This window comes from Gossypium arboreum, chromosome 2 (assembly GCF_025698485.1).
Source record: "Gossypium arboreum isolate Shixiya-1 chromosome 2, ASM2569848v2, whole genome shotgun sequence".
Lineage (NCBI taxonomy): Eukaryota > Viridiplantae > Streptophyta > Magnoliopsida > Malvales > Malvaceae > Gossypium > Gossypium arboreum.
Window position 1 is genome coordinate 86,417,078 of NC_069071.1, and position 18,831 is coordinate 86,435,908.

The 18,831-nt window shown below is 36.1% G+C and overlaps 1 protein-coding gene and 1 non-coding gene across 2 annotated transcripts; both read left to right on the top strand.

Annotated features, from left to right (window-relative positions):
* The first annotated feature begins 379 nt into the window (after nucleotides 1–379).
* LOC128289706 (small nucleolar RNA R71) lies at nucleotides 380–486 on the top strand. Its single transcript, XR_008279351.1, has one exon. It is a non-coding gene; the product is annotated as a small nucleolar RNA R71 (small nucleolar RNA).
* A 3,627-nt stretch (nucleotides 487–4,113) lies between these two features.
* LOC108466351 (uncharacterized) lies at nucleotides 4,114–4,671 on the top strand. The gene is made up of 2 exons (XM_053022426.1): nucleotides 4,114–4,201; nucleotides 4,304–4,671. The coding sequence occupies exons 1-2, from the start codon at nucleotides 4,114–4,116 to the stop codon at nucleotides 4,669–4,671; spliced, it is 456 nt and encodes a 151-aa protein (XP_052878386.1).
* Nucleotides 4,672–18,831: the final 14,160 nt, after the last annotated feature.

The following is an 18,831-nucleotide window of genomic DNA, read 5'->3' on the forward strand; positions in this document are numbered from 1 at the left end:
TCGGGGTTTGATGGACATTCTTCGAACAAATGTCCCTCTCCACAATAAACACAGGCTATACTCTGAAATTGGTAAGGTGGTTGGGCTGCAAAACTGTTAGAGACCCATTAGTGGTAAGATTCTTAAGCATTGAGGATATTGAAGATACCTGAGATGCGAGTGAAGTGAGAGCGTTCACTTCATGTATTCTGGCGACTTGTCTTCTTGACGCGGCTCGATTGGTTGGCCATTGATAATTGTTACTGCGATCCTCTCGATGATTTCGTAAGCCTCATTATAGGACTTAGAAAAGAGAGCACTGTTAGCAAAAGCATCCACTATCATCCTCGTGTGAACATTAAGACCATTATAAAATGTCTCAAGTTGGATGCAATATGGGATTCCATGATGAGGGCATTTTCGTAATAGCTCTTTGTATCGTTCTCATACCTCATACAAGGACTTATCATCCATTTGTTGGAAAGCAGTGATCTCGTTCCTCAACTTAGCATTCTTACTAGGCGGGAAATACTTCATGAGAAATCTTTCGGCTAACTATTGCCATGTAGAAATTGAGTTTGGTGGCAATGAATTCAACCAGGCTCGAGCTTTGTCCCTTAGTGAGTACGGGAACAACTTCAATCGTAATGCATCTTCAGAAACTCCAGCTAATTTGTAAGAGTCATTCACTTCCATAAATAGTCTTAAATAAAGATGAGGATATTTTGTAGGCATTCCACTGAATTGGCCCACTATCTGAAGCATCTGAACATGACTGGCTTCAGCTCAAATTATTGTGCCTCGATTTCGGGTCTCCTAATACCCGGGTTAAGATCATTAAAAACAGGCACTGCATACTGTCTCAAGGCTCTATCCCTATCATCAGCAATAAGGATAGAATTTTAAGCAAGGTTTGCTCCATTTCCTTGATTCATATTCTCGAAATTCATTCCTTCAGTCCTTCTTTGGTTCACTTGTCTTCTTCGCTGTCAGAAAGTTCGTTCAATCTCAGGGTCTATAGGGAGTAGGTCAATAATTCGATCAATACTCATAAACACCTGAAATAATCACAGAAAAATTAATTAAGTTAAAAATAAAATAGAAAAATAAACCAAAATGTAAAACTAACAAATTCAAAATTAATGGCTTTTAAAAACAGTCCCCGGCAACGGCCCCAAAAACTTGGAACGACGGAAAAATGTGCAAGTGTACACAATCGCAACAAGTAATAAAGTGACAAGTAAATGTCGAGTTATCGTACCCACAGAGACTGTAAAAGAATTATTTATGAAATTAATTGTAAAACACTTTGGTGAAGTAAAGATAATTTGGTTTTAAAAGGTGGTCAAAAATTGTTTAAAAACTAAGTAAATAATTAAAAATAACAAAAGAGTTCCAATGCACGATTTCAAATAAGTTTTAATCAATGTAACATATTTGTGTTGGATTAATTATATTTCTTGAACTCAGAATTATTAAACTCATGTTTATACTGTTACGAATAAATTCATAGCAACCCGGTAATTTGCTAACTTATGAACAAACTTACACACAAAAATTCATTCATCTCTTGACATATCCCTATGTCAATTCAACTGACTAAACAGATTCTAGCAAGCAAACATGCTATTGCACATACATACTCATTAAATTGAACCAATCTTTTGCATATCCCTATTTCAATTCAAACGATTAATTAAATCTAATAAGCATATAAAAGACTTTGTGAAGTAACAAGGCATCCCTACCTTGAAACAATTTAATCACAATAATATTGCAAGTTATGCAAGGCAATAATATCGCCAGATACATTGCTAATTTACCCTTCAGCTACCTTAGAAGAATAAACATGCACTGATTAAGTACTGTGTCAATTAATTACAATTTCAATCCATTTAAATAATTAATTCATTAGTTACCTCATAGTCATAATGCAAGAATAACTACGGCATGGTTTTACTTAATCAAGCATCTTACCGAGGCTTATAACAGCATAAACATCATTTTAATAATTTAAACAGGTAGAATAAAATCAACCCAACACAAACATAATTTAAGCTGAATTGATTAAAATAGCCATTCCAATAGCATGAATATTCATAAACATGTTTGTCAAAACAACAACAAAAATTAAAGAGTTAGGGAACAAGAGGCAAATCTGGTGTTTCTCCGTGGCTTGATTAGTTGCTTCGTTATTCGTTCTTCATTTGTCTTGGCCATCAACGTGGCTTATGAACACCTCCTTGCAGGTCTAAAATGGCTGATAGAAGCCTCTTTCCTAAGATAAGAAATCGGCACTTGAACAAGAGTGAATGGAATGGAAAAATGAGAGAAAAGTGAGAGAGGGAATGAGAGAATGATGTGAAGTGAGTGATGCCTTGAATGATCAGCAAGGGGTGGCTTTTATAGCTAATTGTGGCTACTAAAAATAACAAATCCCAGCAGCCAAAGAGACCTCCCTTGGCTGTCCACACACATGGCAAAGTTGAGAGTTTCAACTTTGGTATTTTAAGCTTGGGGCAAATCTATAAAGCCATAATTTAATGTAGGGTTTGAATGCAATTTAAAAGTCTTTTGAAGGCCTTTTTGCAAGCATATTTAATAAAATAACATGCTGATTTGGGTCAGCATATGGACGGTTCTGGGCTATCCATTTAGTGGCTGGTTCGGTTCGCTCAATTTGGCTCGACCAGTGCGGTTCAACTGGACCCTTTCTTTATAATTAATTAAAAATAATTTATTTAACCCACATTAAATAGGGAATGAATTAAAATTAATTAAATTATGCATTAATAAACATTTCTGGACCGTCTTAGGCTGGAAATTAAAGTGCCTTGATACTTCAAATTGCTTCTCGGTTTTGTGCTTTCAGCAGTGTCAGCTGAGCCAATTTTCGCCCATTGCGCGAATCTGTGAAAAATAGTCAAAATTAATCTAAATTAAGTATAAAATTAAATAAATTCACCATGTTCATATTTTTAACATGATTTTATTATTTTATAATATTTAAATATTTTTCGACGAGAATTTAACTAGATTTGCATGAATTTAAGTAAAATTGGGAATGAAAAAGTATATAAATTTTTGTGTTTCCACTTCCTGGGTTGCCTCCAAATCGTGAGGGCGAATTCGGTATTGAGTTCCTACCTAGAACAGCTCCAGTGTCCATCGCCCCTTATAGAATGGCACCGAAGGAGCTGGTGGAGTTAAAGGCACAAATTTAAGAGCTACTAGACCGATGATTCATTCGACCGAGTGTGTCTCCATAGGGAGCACCAGTGTTTTTCGTGAAGAAGAAGGATGGATCCATGCGCATGTGCATCAATTATCGGTAATTGAATAAACTGACTGTCAAGAACAAGTACTCTTTACCGAGGATAGATGATTTGTTTGAACAGCTGCGAGGAGCTTCAGTTTTCTCCAGGGTAGATCTTCGATCTGGGTACCATCAGCTAAAAGTTAAGAAGGTTGATGTGTATAAGAATGCATTTAGGACTCGTTATGGTCACTACGAGTTTTTAGTGATGCTGTTTGGGTTGACAAATGCACCAACATCTTTCTTGGATTTGATGAATCGAATATTTCAACCCTATTTGGATCGGTTCGTAGTTATGTTTATAAATGACATCCTGGTGTATTCAAGAACCGAGGTGGATCATGATGCAGATTTTTGAATTATTTTATAGATTTTGAGGGAAAAACATCTTTACGTAAAGTTCAGCAAGTGTAAGTTCTGGCTGCAAGAAGTGACGTTTCTAGGTCACATGGTATCTGCTGAGGGGATTAGGGTTGATCCTCGAAAAATTGAAGCTGTATTGGATTGGAAACCACCAAAGACGGTATCTGAGATTCGAAGCTTTCTGGGTTTGGCTGTTTATTATAGACGTTTTGTTGAGGGGTTTTCATTGATTGTTGTACCTTTGATTAAGTTATTGCGTAAAGGGGTACCGTTTAATTGGACTGATAAGCAGCAAGAGTTTTGAGAAACTAAAGAAAGTTTTAACTGAGGCCCCTGTTTTAAAACAACTAGAGTCTGGGAAGGAATGCACTATCTACAGTGATGCGTCACACATTAGATTAGGTTGTGTGTTGATGCAAGAGGGTAAGGTGGTTGCTTACGTGTCTCGTCAACTTATGCCTTATGAGGCAAATTACCTCACTCATGACTTGGAGTTTGCTGCGGTGGTTTTCGTACTGAAGATTTGGAGGCATTACTTATACGGTGAGAAGTCTATTATTTACACATATCATAAAAGCCTCAAGTACCTCTTTACTCAGAAGAAGTTGAACCTTAGGCAACAAAGGTGGATAGAGTTGCTTGAAGATTATGATTGTTCAATTGAGTACCACCCTGGTAAGGTTAATGTGGTAGCTGACACACTGAGCCGTAGGGTTGTATCTGATCTGAGAGCACTGTTTACTTATCTCAGCCTATTTGATAATGGTAGCTTGTTGGCTAAGCTTCAAGTGATACCGACATGGACTGATCAAATTAAGGAGAAACAGTTGTTGGATGAGTCATTAGTTCCTCATTTCCGATCAGTTGAGAATGGAGAGACTACGGATTTTGGGTTGAATAGTGAGGGAGTACTATGTTTTCGTGAGAGAGTTTGTACACTGAGGGATTCTGATTTGAGGCAATCTATACTGCAGGAGTTGCATAGTAGTCCATATGCTATACATATTGGCTAAAACAAGTTATACCGGGATTTTTGTAAGCTGTATTGGTGGCCTGGGTTGGAACGTGAAGTTACCGAATACGTGAGTAAGTGCCTGACTTGCCAGCAAGTTAAGGCTGAGCATCAACTGCCTTCCGGGTTACTGTAACAAGTAAAGATTCCACTCTGGAAGTGGGAGAGGGTAACCATGGATTTTGTAAGTGGGCTACCCTTAACTCTGATTAAGAAGGATTCGGTATGGGTTATAGTAGATCGATTGACCAAATTGCCCACTTTATTTCGGTCTGCACTGATTATTCGCTGCAGAAATTGGAAAAGTTGTATGTGGCTGAGATTGTGAGACTGCACAGAGTACCAGTTTCTACCATATCTGACAGAGATCCTAGATTTACATCTCAGTTTTGGAAGAAGTTACACGAAGCTATGGGTACAAGGTTGGACTTCAGTACTGCGTTCCAATCAGACAGTCAGTCAGAGAGGGTGATTCAAATACTAAAAGACATGTTAAGACGCTGTGTAATTGATTTTCAAGGTAGTTGGGAAGACTACTTGCCGTTGGCAGAGTTTGCCTACAACAACAGTTATCAGTCCAATATTCAGATGGCACCGTACAAGGCGTTATATGGTCGTAGGTGTTGTACTCCTACCTGTTTGATGGAACTTGGTGAGCGACGAGTTTTGGGGCCAGAGTTAGTTTCTAATACTGAAGAAAAGGTAAAGTTGATTTTAGATCGGTTAAAGGTAACATCTGATAGGCAGAATTTGTATACAGACTTGAAGCGTATGGATATCGAGTTCTCTATGGGGGATTATGTTTTTCTGAAGGTCTCACCGTGGAAGAAAATTTTGAGATTTGGGCGGAAAGGAAAGTTTAGCCCTAGATTTATTGGGCCTTATCGAGTGTTGAAACGTGTGGGATCAGTTTCCTATCAGCTGTAGTTTCCTCCAAAATTTGATAGGATTCATGATGTGTTCCACGTTTCCATGCTGAGGAGATACCGCTCTGATCCTACGCATGTTGTGCCTATGGAGGAGATCGAGGTTAGGCCTGATCTGACCTTCGAGGAAGAACCGGTGCAGATACTGGGTTATGATATTAAAGTATTAAGGAGGAATCTGTCCCATTGGTCAAGGTGCTTTGGCGTAATCACGGTTCAGAGGAAGCCACGTGGGAGCCTGAGGAGGCAATGCGACAACAATACTCTCACCTTTTCTAACCAGGTAAATTTTGAGGGCAAAATTTCTTTTAGGGGGTAGAGTTGTAATGCCCCAAAAATAGGGGGTTTGTAATTTTGCGTTATCTAACAAAACTGCATGTTTGATTGAGTGGTTAGATGATTTGGGTGAGTTAAGGAGTGTTTGAGAAGCTTGGGTTCAAGTCCTGGCTTTTACAGAAATTTTAATTTTTGCTCTTAAGTGAATCTGGACGTTGGTATGTAGGGCTTATATTTTATTACGACTGTTTGATGTCACAAAAAGAGTCCGTGGCTCAGTGGTAGTGGCGTGTGGAATGGTGTTCAAGGTCTGAGGTTTGAGCATGGAGCAGCACAATTGGGGTATTTATTTTGCATTTGGTTTTGGCCAGTGGTTGTGTTACAGTGAAATTCTGATAGAGAGGTTGTGGAGAGTGATGATGAGTGATTCAAGTAGTAAATCAAGAAGGGATAAGGAGAGAGATTTTAGGAGAAAGTCAAGGATTTTAAATTTGGGAGAGTTGTAGCCAATTGGGGGATTTGGGGTATGCAAATTCGGCTAGGCGTCCCTTTGTGTGCATTTTTGGCAATTGGTGAATGATTGGGTGCTGAATTTCCTCTATATCGTTTTGGCTTTTTGTTATTTTTGGCGTTTCTGGCTTCTTTTCTCCCTAGTGCCGATTTTGCAAGTTACCTTTCGTGCTCTTTTGGGATTTGATTAGTGTAAATTTTTAGTGTCGAAATCCCTATTCTCAATTTCTTTTCTTCTACTTTTTACCTAATCACATTACTCTTTTTCTCTAACCTTTCATTTACTTTTTTCCTATAGTGCTATCGGTTTGCCTTTCTATAGTCGAACCTTTCCTGTTTCATTCTTTGAGTTCTATTAATCATTTCCTTTCTTCCTCCCTTGTCTCAATCTAGGCCAAATCCATCCCCTTTTCCTTTATCTTTCACTTATTTCTATTCTCTTCTTCTTTACTTCCTCTGAACGAATGCTACTTCCCTTGTTCCTTTCTCAAATATTCTTGTGGTGTTAGGCCGAATATTACACTCTTGTGCTCTGGAAATGCCTTGGCCGATTAGTTCTCTTCTAATCTTGGTAAGTGACTGTGCCCTTACTTCAGCACTTATATGTATATTGTAGTCGTTAATGGTGTTTGGAAATATAGGGTTTTGGAGAAGTGGAAATCGCTGCTAGTTTTGGGTATCAGTTCAAGTGGGAAACCTCTTCTCGTTTGATTAAGGTAATATATGGTGATATGTTGGTTTTGGTATAACTTGAGTATTGTCTTTGGGAAGTGAGTAATGTAGTATCTTGATGCTTGTAGGTTGGTGCTCAAGGGGCGTTCGTAGGCTTTCACAAAAAGGTGTGTAACCATACACCATTCTGTACTGTCAAAAGCTGAAAAGGTGTGTATCCACACCCTTATCTGACTATGAATCGGCAAAAGTCGAGAAGCCAAAATGCCAAAACTTCGGCATTTGAGGCCTCAAAAGTGTGCGATCGCTCGTGGGGTAAGCTGAGCGCACAAATCATGGGCGATAGACTGTAAAGGCCACCACGAGCTTTTCCGTGGACTTGGACCGTTATAGGCCACGTTGGGCAGAAATGGGCGGTGTGGGCCCAAAGGCTCGTGGGCCCCATATAGATTAAATCCACGATAAGTGATAAAATATTGGACTGGGCTATGTAGGTCACATAGTCGTAAATGACTTTGGGTTAAATGGGCCACACGAGTGTGTGGGCGCACTTGGGCTGAGTAATGGGCCTTGGGGCCATTTACACCGTTATGACCATTTAGGCTATCTGTGGCGCTCGAAGCAACTATAGACCTTTGGAGAGGTCGTTATTTGTATCGAGACCCAAAAATAGACAAACTAACCAAAATATCCCTGTAGGGTAAAATGATCGTAATGCCCCTATATGGTAAAATGACGATTATGCCCTTATGTTCCATATGACTGATGTGCTTATGATTTACATATATAATTGTACTGAGTACGACTTTGCATACACGTAATATTCATGACATGACATACTGCATGGGGTTGGGATTTTGATATGGAGGAAGTACTGTACTGGTGACTATGTCACATTCACTGTTACTGGTGGCTTTGCCACATTTACTGTTTCTGGCAGCTATGCTGCATTATTATTGCTGATAGCTTTGCTGCGATATTGGTGTGATGGCGAGGTGGGTCGATATATATCCCCCCATGGTGTGTTGGTTGGTACAAGTGGTGTGCTAGCTGGATTTGGGTGGGATGCATAATTGCATTACTTCTCATCGACATCTTGCATTGGGCTTAGGCCCTCTGCCATCAGTATAGGGCTAAGGCCTAGACTGCACTGATACTGAATGGCTCAGGCCCAGACTGTTACTGATTTGGGCTTAGGCCCATACCGTGTTATTCACTGTTTGTTTGTTATTGGGATTACACACTGAGTTTTTGTAAACTCACCCATTTGTTTTAACTGTTCAGGTAATCCCCAACCTTAGACGATTTGGAGCCGCGAGGGACTCAGTGGTGGCCACACAGTTGCAGTTGATCTGCATCTTGACTTTATTTGTTTTAAATTTCAGATTACGTTTTTGATTATGTAATAAGGCCATTTTTGGGTTTAAGTTTTAATTGAACTTTTGATTTCTTTTATTAAACTGTTAGTTTAGGAAAACACGAGTTTTCAAGGTAGTCACGGTTTTCTAAAGAACACGAGCTTTCAACAACAAAGTTTTCAAAATGTTTCCGCGGTTTAAGTGGTATTATTATACCAAAGGAAAATAAATTGGTAAACATTTTGATGAGAATTTTTGTTAAATAATGATAAAAGGGCTTAAATTCAGTAACGGATATTTACCTAAAAGATCAATTTTTACAAAACACTTCAATATGACACGCTAGATTTGGCCATAATGTCTAGGTCGGTTTGGGGTATTACATCTCTTTTCTGAGATCTTTAGCTTACATGCTCGTTCAACAAGCACAACAAATTCTTTGATTTCCAGAATTCCAATAATAGACGAATGTTTTTATTTAAGCCATCCTCGAATCTTTTGCACCTTATTGCTTCCGTAGATACACATTCACGAGCATATTGACTTAATCTTACGAATTTCCATTCGTATTCTGTGACAGACATATGACCTTGTTTAAGCTCAAGTGACTCTTTACGTTTCTGATCGATGAATCTCTGACTGATATATTTCTTCCGAAATTCAGCTTGGAAGAAATCCCAAGTAACCCGTTCACTCAGAACCACAGATGTCAAAGATCTTCCACCAGTGGCACGCCGTATCTTTCAGAAGGGAAACAACACATTTTATACATTCTTCAGGATTTAATGATAATTCGTCAAACACTTTTATCATGTTCTCTAACCAAAACTCAGCTTTTTCAGCATCATCGCTCGTTGTAGCTCGGAACTCTTCAGCCCTATATTTTCTAATCTTACCGACTGGTGGTCTACTTAACTGAACCGGATTCATTGGTGGCATAACAGGAGTTTGAGGAGAATTAACCGGGGGTGGGGGTTGTTGTACAGCCAGATTGGTTCTAATATATTGGGTAAACCAGTCATTCATCATTTGATAGAAGGCTTGTCTAGCCTTACCATCACGGCTACTCGTAGCAGGTCAAGAATTCGATGGCACCGTCCCTTGCACGGGAGCATGCACATTGCTTTCAACATAGTCCGCTACGGCTCTTTAGGGATCCATTTGCTATATAAAAGTACATTTCAATGTTAGGATTCATCACACTATCGTAGTTCATAAATATGACATGTATAGCTAGACTCACATATGTTATGTTAGTCCTAAAACCGACTAAACTATAGCTCTGATACTAATAATTTTGTAACACCCCTAACCCGTATCCATTGCTGAACTAGGGTTAAAGGCATTACCGGACAAAACCAGAACATTAACATTCATTTTATAAACATCGAAGCAATAAAGATCAATCATCAATATATGGAGTCCCCTATATAGGTCATCGAGACCTTAAACATGTATTAGAAACGGGTGGTGACTAAATCGAACACATACAAAATTTCTCCAAAATTTAAACATTTTTCAAACAAGTACATGTCACACGCCCATGTGAACAGGCCGTGTGCCTCACACGGCTTTAGACACTCCCATGTGTCTAGACTGTGTCAAAACAGGGCATGCATATTGACTTATTCACACGGCCACAAGACATGGCCGTGTGCTTTAGCCATGGTTGAATCTGGCTTGGGCCACACGGCTAGCCACACGCCTGTGTGCCTTGGCTGTGCTCAAGTCCGACTTAAAATTGTAAGGTACCCCAGGGGACACACGGCTGTGCAACATAGCTGTGTGTCGTACACGGCTGAGACATACGCCCGTGTCTCTATCAGTGTGGACAAAAATAGGCGATTTGAATAGCCAACTTGCCACCCCAATTAGGTCAAACCTACAAACACCAAACCAAACATATTTGTACAACATTTTATGACCAATTCACAACCAAAACATAATCCATTCATGACATAACATTGCCAACCAAATTTTCATCTCAATACATCAACCAAATCAATACAAATCTAAAATAAAATCATACTAAACATATGTATCAATTTCATGATCAAAACTTATGAATCACCATAGCTAATACATGCCAAAAGTTTACCAATCTTACCATTTCTTATATTCCTATATAAACTCATCAAATAAATAATATTGCCTCATAATTCATATACCAAAACCATATCATAATCACATCCATACCAAGCCATATTACATGGCTAAATATATATACAAACACAAAACATAATCTAAACACTTCTAGACTATACATGCCATACTTTAATATATACATTTTCAAAGTACCAAAATAAGGTTCAATAGTGTGGTGACAATCCTCGATGATCCCTGAGCTCACAGTAGCTTCGATATCTATAAAACAATGCAAACATACACAGATAAGCTTTCAAAAGCTTAGTAAGCTCGTATCAAAAATCATCAACAGTTTATAAAATATAAAACATCAACACATGAGTACTTATTAATTCTCAATTCATCTATCAATTCTATACCAACACAATTCATATGTTTATACCACTTTAATGAACTTAATATGCATAACATCATCTATCACATAGGTATCATACATACCTGAACCTTCCCGTATTTATTCATTTTCATTCTCACCTGTCATTCGGATATTTTAATACTTTCTAAAGATTAATCATGCTTTAACATCTGCAAACTTAGTGCTTCAAGAGTTAGCCGAAGTTAGAATGATTCCGTACACTTAGTGGCATCTCAATTAACTAAAGCTATCTCGGTATCGCACTCTTAGTGCCTCATATAGCCGAAGCTATTTTGAATCGCACAATTAGTGCCAAATACACTTGATTTATCATCGTATTCATTCCATCAAATATGTATATAATCCATGTACATTCAAAATATCAAAATATACTTATAACATCATGCTTGACGTACGAACTTACCCCGTACTCGAAATTGTCAACTCGGACTGTTTACTCTATAATTTTTGACTTCTCTCGATCTAAGTCCGAATTCCTCTTTGCTTGATCTATATGTATTCAAAATTAATCCTTTTATTCACTAAATCATTCAAACCAATCCATATACACACAATTAGGGCATTTTGGAAATTAACCATCACATTTTCACATTTTGACACTTTAGTCCCTAAATCACAAAATCACAAAATACACATAATTTGATTGTACACAAGCTTAGTGGAATTCTCCTAGTACTCATACTAGTCAACATATTTCATTTATTTCACATTTTAGTCCCTCAATTTCTATTTTCACAATTTAGTCCATTTTACTCAAAATCATCAAAAATCCAAAGATAAAACATGTAAACCCAACATCAAACTTTCATTTATCAACAACTAACTTTACAAAGCTCATAATTTCATCAATGGCATATTTCAAAATCATCATCAAAATTAGAAATTGAGGCATGGGTTTGATAGTATTCGAAGCAACGATTACAAAAACGTAGAAATTATCAAAAACTGGTCAAAACACATACCTTAATCAAAGGTCACAAGTGTCGAACCCTAAGAAAACTTTTCTCTTTTCTTTTCTTGTACTTTCGGCAAAGGATGAACATAAAATAATCCATTTTCATGTATTTTATTATTATTATTAACATATTAACTAAATTTCCATTTTACCCTTTGTTATAAAACTATTAAATCATTAAACATAAGGCCATTTATGTCTACTCATGCTTTCAATCATCTATTAACATAATAAGGACCTCATACTTAAAAGGCCAAATCAATTAGGCACTTTTAACATCTAGACACAACTTTTACATTTTACACGATTAGGTCTTTTTTATTAAATTAAGCACACAAACATTCGAACTTTCGTACGAGACTTTCACACAAGCTAATTCACACATCATAAACACAGGAAATAATATTTAAATATTTTTTTTACTAGAATTTATGGTCCCAAAACCACTATTCTGACTAGGGTCTAAACTGGATTGTTACACCATGTAACTCTCTGTTTATGATGTCAACCATGAAATAGGGTCACACGGCCAAGTCACACGCCCATGTGCTAAAGCCGTGTCCCCCACGTGGCTGAGACACACGGCCGTGTCTCTGCCCGTGTGGTCAACACTTAGGCTATTTTCCAATCCTTGGTCAACCATAAACCCTCATACATTTATACAACATCAAGGACATATAACATGGCATCCATTTAATGATTAAAAATCTTCAATTATGCCACAAACATAGCATTTGTATGTCATGATACATGTGTTTTACATACTTATTTTATACTAAGTTAGACACACCAATTGACACTCATTTGGCCATGTCTATTATGTTATCACTTATGCTTTTATACCATGGTTACCATCATACCAAAAGATTTCAACTTAATCAGCAAACATTCATATTCAAGGCTAACTCATGACTTTATAAAATAACAACATATTGTACATACGTAGAATAACATGCTCGTCTAAGACATTGCACACCATATCAAGTCACATACTCACATCACATGAAACTTTTAAGCTTGTGCATGAAAATATAATAGGGTTACAACCCAATAATCAATATAAGCCACATCTCATGGCTATATACAATTGAATCATTATAAACCAATACATTTGGCCAATCATAAAACACATATCACAACAACTAAATCTCTATACATGCCACTTTCTTGAAAACATTTAAGGTTTATTAATACCCCAAATTGATAATCTGATAGTGTGATGTTGCCTTTGACGATCTCCAACTTCGAGCTAACCTAACAACACTAAAGAAATAGAAAGGAGGGGGTAAGCTTTATAGCTTAGTAAGTCCATATGAAAATAATAAGTAATTTATTAACATGCTTGTGCCAAATTCTTACAACATGTTCTCATGGTAACACAATCAAAATTGCACATAACTCCACTATTTGCTCATATTCCAGTCAAGCTGTCTACTCGAGTCATAGTCACTAAATTATTTATAACTTGAGCTAAATAATTTTAAATTTAGATCTGTTAAAAGAATTTGAAACTAGACTCATATATAATTCTACCATGAAATTTTTAGAATTTATGGATAGGAAAAATAGTACAGTTTATTCTTCAAAGTTACCCATGTTCTGCTATTTGACAGCTTCAACCTTTCTTCACTAAAATTTATTTACCTCTTAGTACGGGATCCGGATGATGTTCCTGTCTATTTCTCTTGAAAATAGACTCATTAAGAACTTATTAATATCATTTCTAAACAATAATTATTCTTGTAAAAGCTTTAGTGATTTTCCAAAGTTAAAATAAGGGAGACTGAAATCACTCTTACCCTGTCTCAAAAAAATTAAAATATCTCATAATATGAAATTCTTTTGCTTAATCATTTCCTCAACGTGAAACTAGACTCAATAAGCTTTAATTTCATATCTTATTCAATCTATAATTTGATTTCCACAATTTTTGGTGGATTTTTGAAGTCAGACTACTGCTGCTATCCAAAACTATTTTAGTGCAATATGGTGATAACTATCATAAGTTCATTTTCAACTAATCATGAACACACCATTTCGTGGATTCCATGTTCAATTACACAACGTAAGTTAGCATGATATTGCAACAAAATTCATAATCATAATTCATACATCTTAGCTCACTGAGGTCTCGAAATTTCAAAGTCTCAATAACCATAAGCTTAGTGTACATACCTGTACCCTTTCAACACTTTTCACATATTACTCCACTTCTTAACCATAATCTTGAATAACCCATTGGACCACTCAGAATACTGAAGGACATTTGGGATTATCATACACCAAATAGAGTTCCAAAGCCATATTCTAGACATGGTCTTACATGAGTCCGCATATCGATGCCATAACCCAGATACGGTCTTATATAAAGTCCCAGATTGGTGTCGATGCCATATCCGAGACATGGTCTTAAACAGGACCTCATATCAATGCCATGTCCCAGACATAGTCTTATACGAAATCACTTAACACTGCCAAAGCCATATATCTGATATGGTCTTATACGGGATCACATATTGGTGTCGGTGCCATGTCCTAGACATGGTCTTACACTAGCACACATATCAACGCCGATGCCATGTCCCAGACATGGTCTTACACTGGCTCTCATCTCGGATGTCGATGCCATGTCCCATACATGGTCTTACATGGGATCTCATTAACCATGGTGTAATGATATCCGAATCCTAAGCATTCCTCAAGGTCCCCTGGGATTTCTGAGATACAAGGCTATCATCAAGATTCCATTGAATCATCACAACCCAATTTCATTAGGGCATACATACATATATCATATGATATCAAATGTTAAACCCATAATAATGGAATTGTTGAATTACTTACACACAAACTTACAATTCATGTAATATCAAGAATTAACATTCAAGTATAATATTGCATTATTATTATCACACGAACTTACCTCGATACCAGAAATGGTGAAAAATGATTTAACCGTCAATTTCTCGTTTTTTCCCCGTTCTAGGTCTGAACCTCATTTTCTCTGATCTATAATATCACATTTAGTCTATTTATTAGTCACATTAGTCAATATGATCCAAAAATCATACTATGGAAAAATTACATTTTTGCCCCTAAATTTTTTCATATTTACACTTTTTCCCCTAAGCTTGTACAATGATTTTCATTCAATTTCTTTGTACTTTAAGCCTAGCAAAATCATTTTCATAACTAAAGTAGCCCACAATTTCCACTAAATCACACTTTTGTGACACTTTTATATTTTTTTTACAAAATGGTCCTTTTAGACATTTTTACCGAAAATCACTTAGAAAAAGTCATTTATTTAACACCCAACATTCATTTTCTACCATTAAACATCGAAACACATGCATATTACTCATGGGTAAATTTTTAAACATGAGGCCTAGCTCAAATTAATGGTAGAAATAGGTAAATCGGGTTACGAGGACTTCAAAAATGTAAAGAACATAAAAAACAGGGCTAGGTTGCACTTACTATGGAGCTTGGAAGCTTGAACCAAACCCTAGCAATGGCTTCGATGGTAGATTCGGCTGGAACAAGAAGAGGATGGACAATTTGGCGTATTTTGGCTTTTTAATTCTTTTAATTCTTAGATTCCCAAAATGCCCCTAATTTAAAAATATTCTGTCACCTATTTCATGCCCATTTTTGTCCAAAAAATTAACCAATGGTCTAATTACCATGTAAAGACCTCCAATTTAAAATTTCATAACAATTGGACACTCTAGCATGTAGAACTCAACTTTTGCACTTTTTACAATTTAGTCCTTTTGACAAAATTGAGTTCCCAAACGTCAAAATTTTCGAACGAGATTTTCACGAAATCATTCCGTGAAATTGTAGACCATGAAAATATAATAAAAATGAATTTACTTACATCAGATTTGTGGTCCTGAAACCATTGTTCCAACTAGGCCCAAAATCGGGCTGTTACATTTACTATGCCAAATCATATGGCCAATATGATTACCAAAACATAACCAAAATGACTCAAAGTCCCTATACTTGCCATATAACCCAAAACATAGTTTCCAAAAGTACCAAATGACAGTGGATAGTGTGATGTAGTCTTCGACAATCTCCGAGTCCGAGCTAACTTTGAAATCACTATAAAACATGGAAAAACAACAAAGTAAGCTATATAGCTTAGTAAGCTCGTATGTTAACAATATGCAACTATCACCATTCATTAATCATTCAAAATAGAAAACAATATATAACAATTCTATTGAATCTCAAAGATATCAAATGATCATTCACATAACTTACAAAAGACTTATCAATTCCATAGTTTCCAAAACTCAATTCATTATCGTACATACCTATACCATCTCATACCAATCTCATATTCAACCACGTCTTTCATTTACCCATTGAACCATTTGGAATAGAAGTCGGATACTCAAGGGTCTTACACGATAAGTACCTATACCATGGCCTAAAGCCAAATCAAGGTAACTTATCCAAAATTATAATATCATGGCCCGAAGCCAAATCAGCTGATATGCATGGCCCGAAGCTAAATCTTTTTATCTCACACTCAAAGTGCTAAATCATGGCTCGAAGACAACTCAAGGTATCCCTAATGACATGTCACTAGCATCCTAAACTATTCCTAAGGTTCAATCGGGACTCCAACTGTCGAATCTTCGTCGAATCATTTCTGAACTTATCCGTAATCATAATCAATATTCATGCTATATCAAAACACATAAAATACATTTGAAATGAAATTATAACATTTGAACTTACCTCGGATATTAAAACGGTGAATCAAGTTAATTAGTCGATAACTTTATCTTTTCCTCGATCCAAGTCTGTATTTCTCATTTCTTGATCTAAATATATTTAGATTTAACTTATTTAATCATCTCTCTATTCAATTTAGTCCAAAACACACTTTAAAACACATTTACACTTTTGCCCCACATATTTCACATTTTTCACAATTTAGTCCTTATTTCATAAAATCACAAATTAATACAAATTTCAAAACACCCATGCTTAGCCGAATTACCATTATACCCTTAGCAGCCCATATTTTTCATTTATTTCACATTTCAACGACAAAGTTTGAACATTTCTCAATTTAATCCTTATTTTACATTTTCACTAAAAATCACTTAATAAGACTTGTATATCTATCAACAAGCATTTAAAATTTATCAAGAACTTCAAAATACCCATGTACTAAAAAATGGAATCATTCAAAATCTTTAATAGTTTTGCAAATTAGTCCCTGGGCTAGCTAGTACTAGTTGCAACGTGTAACAGTCTGATTTTGGGTCTAGTCAGAGCAGGGGTTTCGGGACCATGAATATGACATAGAAAGATTTATTTCATTATATTTTTATGGTCTACAATTTCATGGAATTTTTTCGTGAAAATTTCGTTTGAAAATTTTATCTATTGGTCACTTAATTTAGTTGCAATAGGTGCAAAATGTGTGTTCTAGAAGCTAGAGGTGTCTAATTCCTATGAAATTTTAAATTCAAGGTCCTTATTAGACCATTTTTTATTAGGTGGACAAAAATGGACATGATTAGGTGAAATTTTAAAGTTTTAAGTGAAGGGCATTTTGGTCATTTGGCTAGTAAAGACAAAATAAAACACATAAAAGATGTTATCTTCTCAATTTCATCCTCCCATAGCCGAATTTGAAGAGTCTCCATAGCTAGGGTTTTGGCCAAAGCTTCCAAACTCGATTGTAAGTCCGTTCTAGCCCCATTTTTAATGATTTTCATGTTTTTGAGATCCTTTTAACCTAATCTAGCTATTTCAAGGACTAATTTGAAAGAAAGATGAAGTTTAAAATTTTACCCATGTTAGATATTTGTGTATTTTGATGTCTAGTTGTAGAAATGCATGTTTGGTGTTGGATAAACAACTTTTGCTATGTGATTTTCGGTAAAAATGTCAAAAAGGACTTACTTGTAAAAGTTATAAAATAAGTAGTAAAAGTGTGATTAAGTGGAAAATGTGGGCTGGTGTAAGTATGAAAATGGTTTGACTAGGCTTGGGTTTTGAAGAAATTGAATACACTTCAATTTACAAACCCAGGGACTAAATTGTAAAAATGTGAAACATTAGGGGCAAAAATGTAATTTTTCCATAATATGATTTTTGGGCCAAATTAAATAATGTGAATATTAAATGAGTTATATTTGTTATTATTGATCAAGAAAAATGATGTTCGAACCTAGATTGGTAGAAAAATAAAGTGTTTGACGATTAGGTCCAATTCTACTATTTTTGTACAGAGGTAAGTTCGTATGTAAATAATGCATTGTTATATTTATGTTTTAAATGCTTTAATATTGTATGAATTGTGATTGACTCTTAGGATGTATTCAACAAAGTTTTTGACAAGCAAGAAATCCTGGTTGAACCTTAGGAATAGAATAGGATACGAGTGACATGTCATTAGGACCCATGCATATATGTGATTATGTAATCTGGGTGCTGGTCTCATACGTCCTACCAGTGGCTGGGTAGTTCGGGATGTGTTACGAATACCTGACAACTTGTGTGAGCAGCATTGTGTAGCTACGTCCTGACTGACAGCGTGTGTGGGAAAGCAGTGAATAGCTCAAAAATGAGCCCATATATATTCTGAGATATGAGGTAGCTTCTGCTACATATATGGCACTTATGTGCAAGATTTTCGAGTATCCGTTAATATTTCAAGTTTTCAATAGGAATGTCAAAGTTGTGAAAGGATATAGTTATGTTGCAAGTTGGTACAGGTATGTACGTAAAACTCATAAGCAATGAGCTCGTTATGTGATGAACTCTTGATGGGATTGTGATTGAGTAAGTTATGACTATGAGATTTTGATAACATTCATGCTAATCTTCATCATGTTAATTGTATGTTAATTGTGTGGTTATGATGCTTATTATTTGCATAGGAACTTACTAAGCTATATAGCTTACT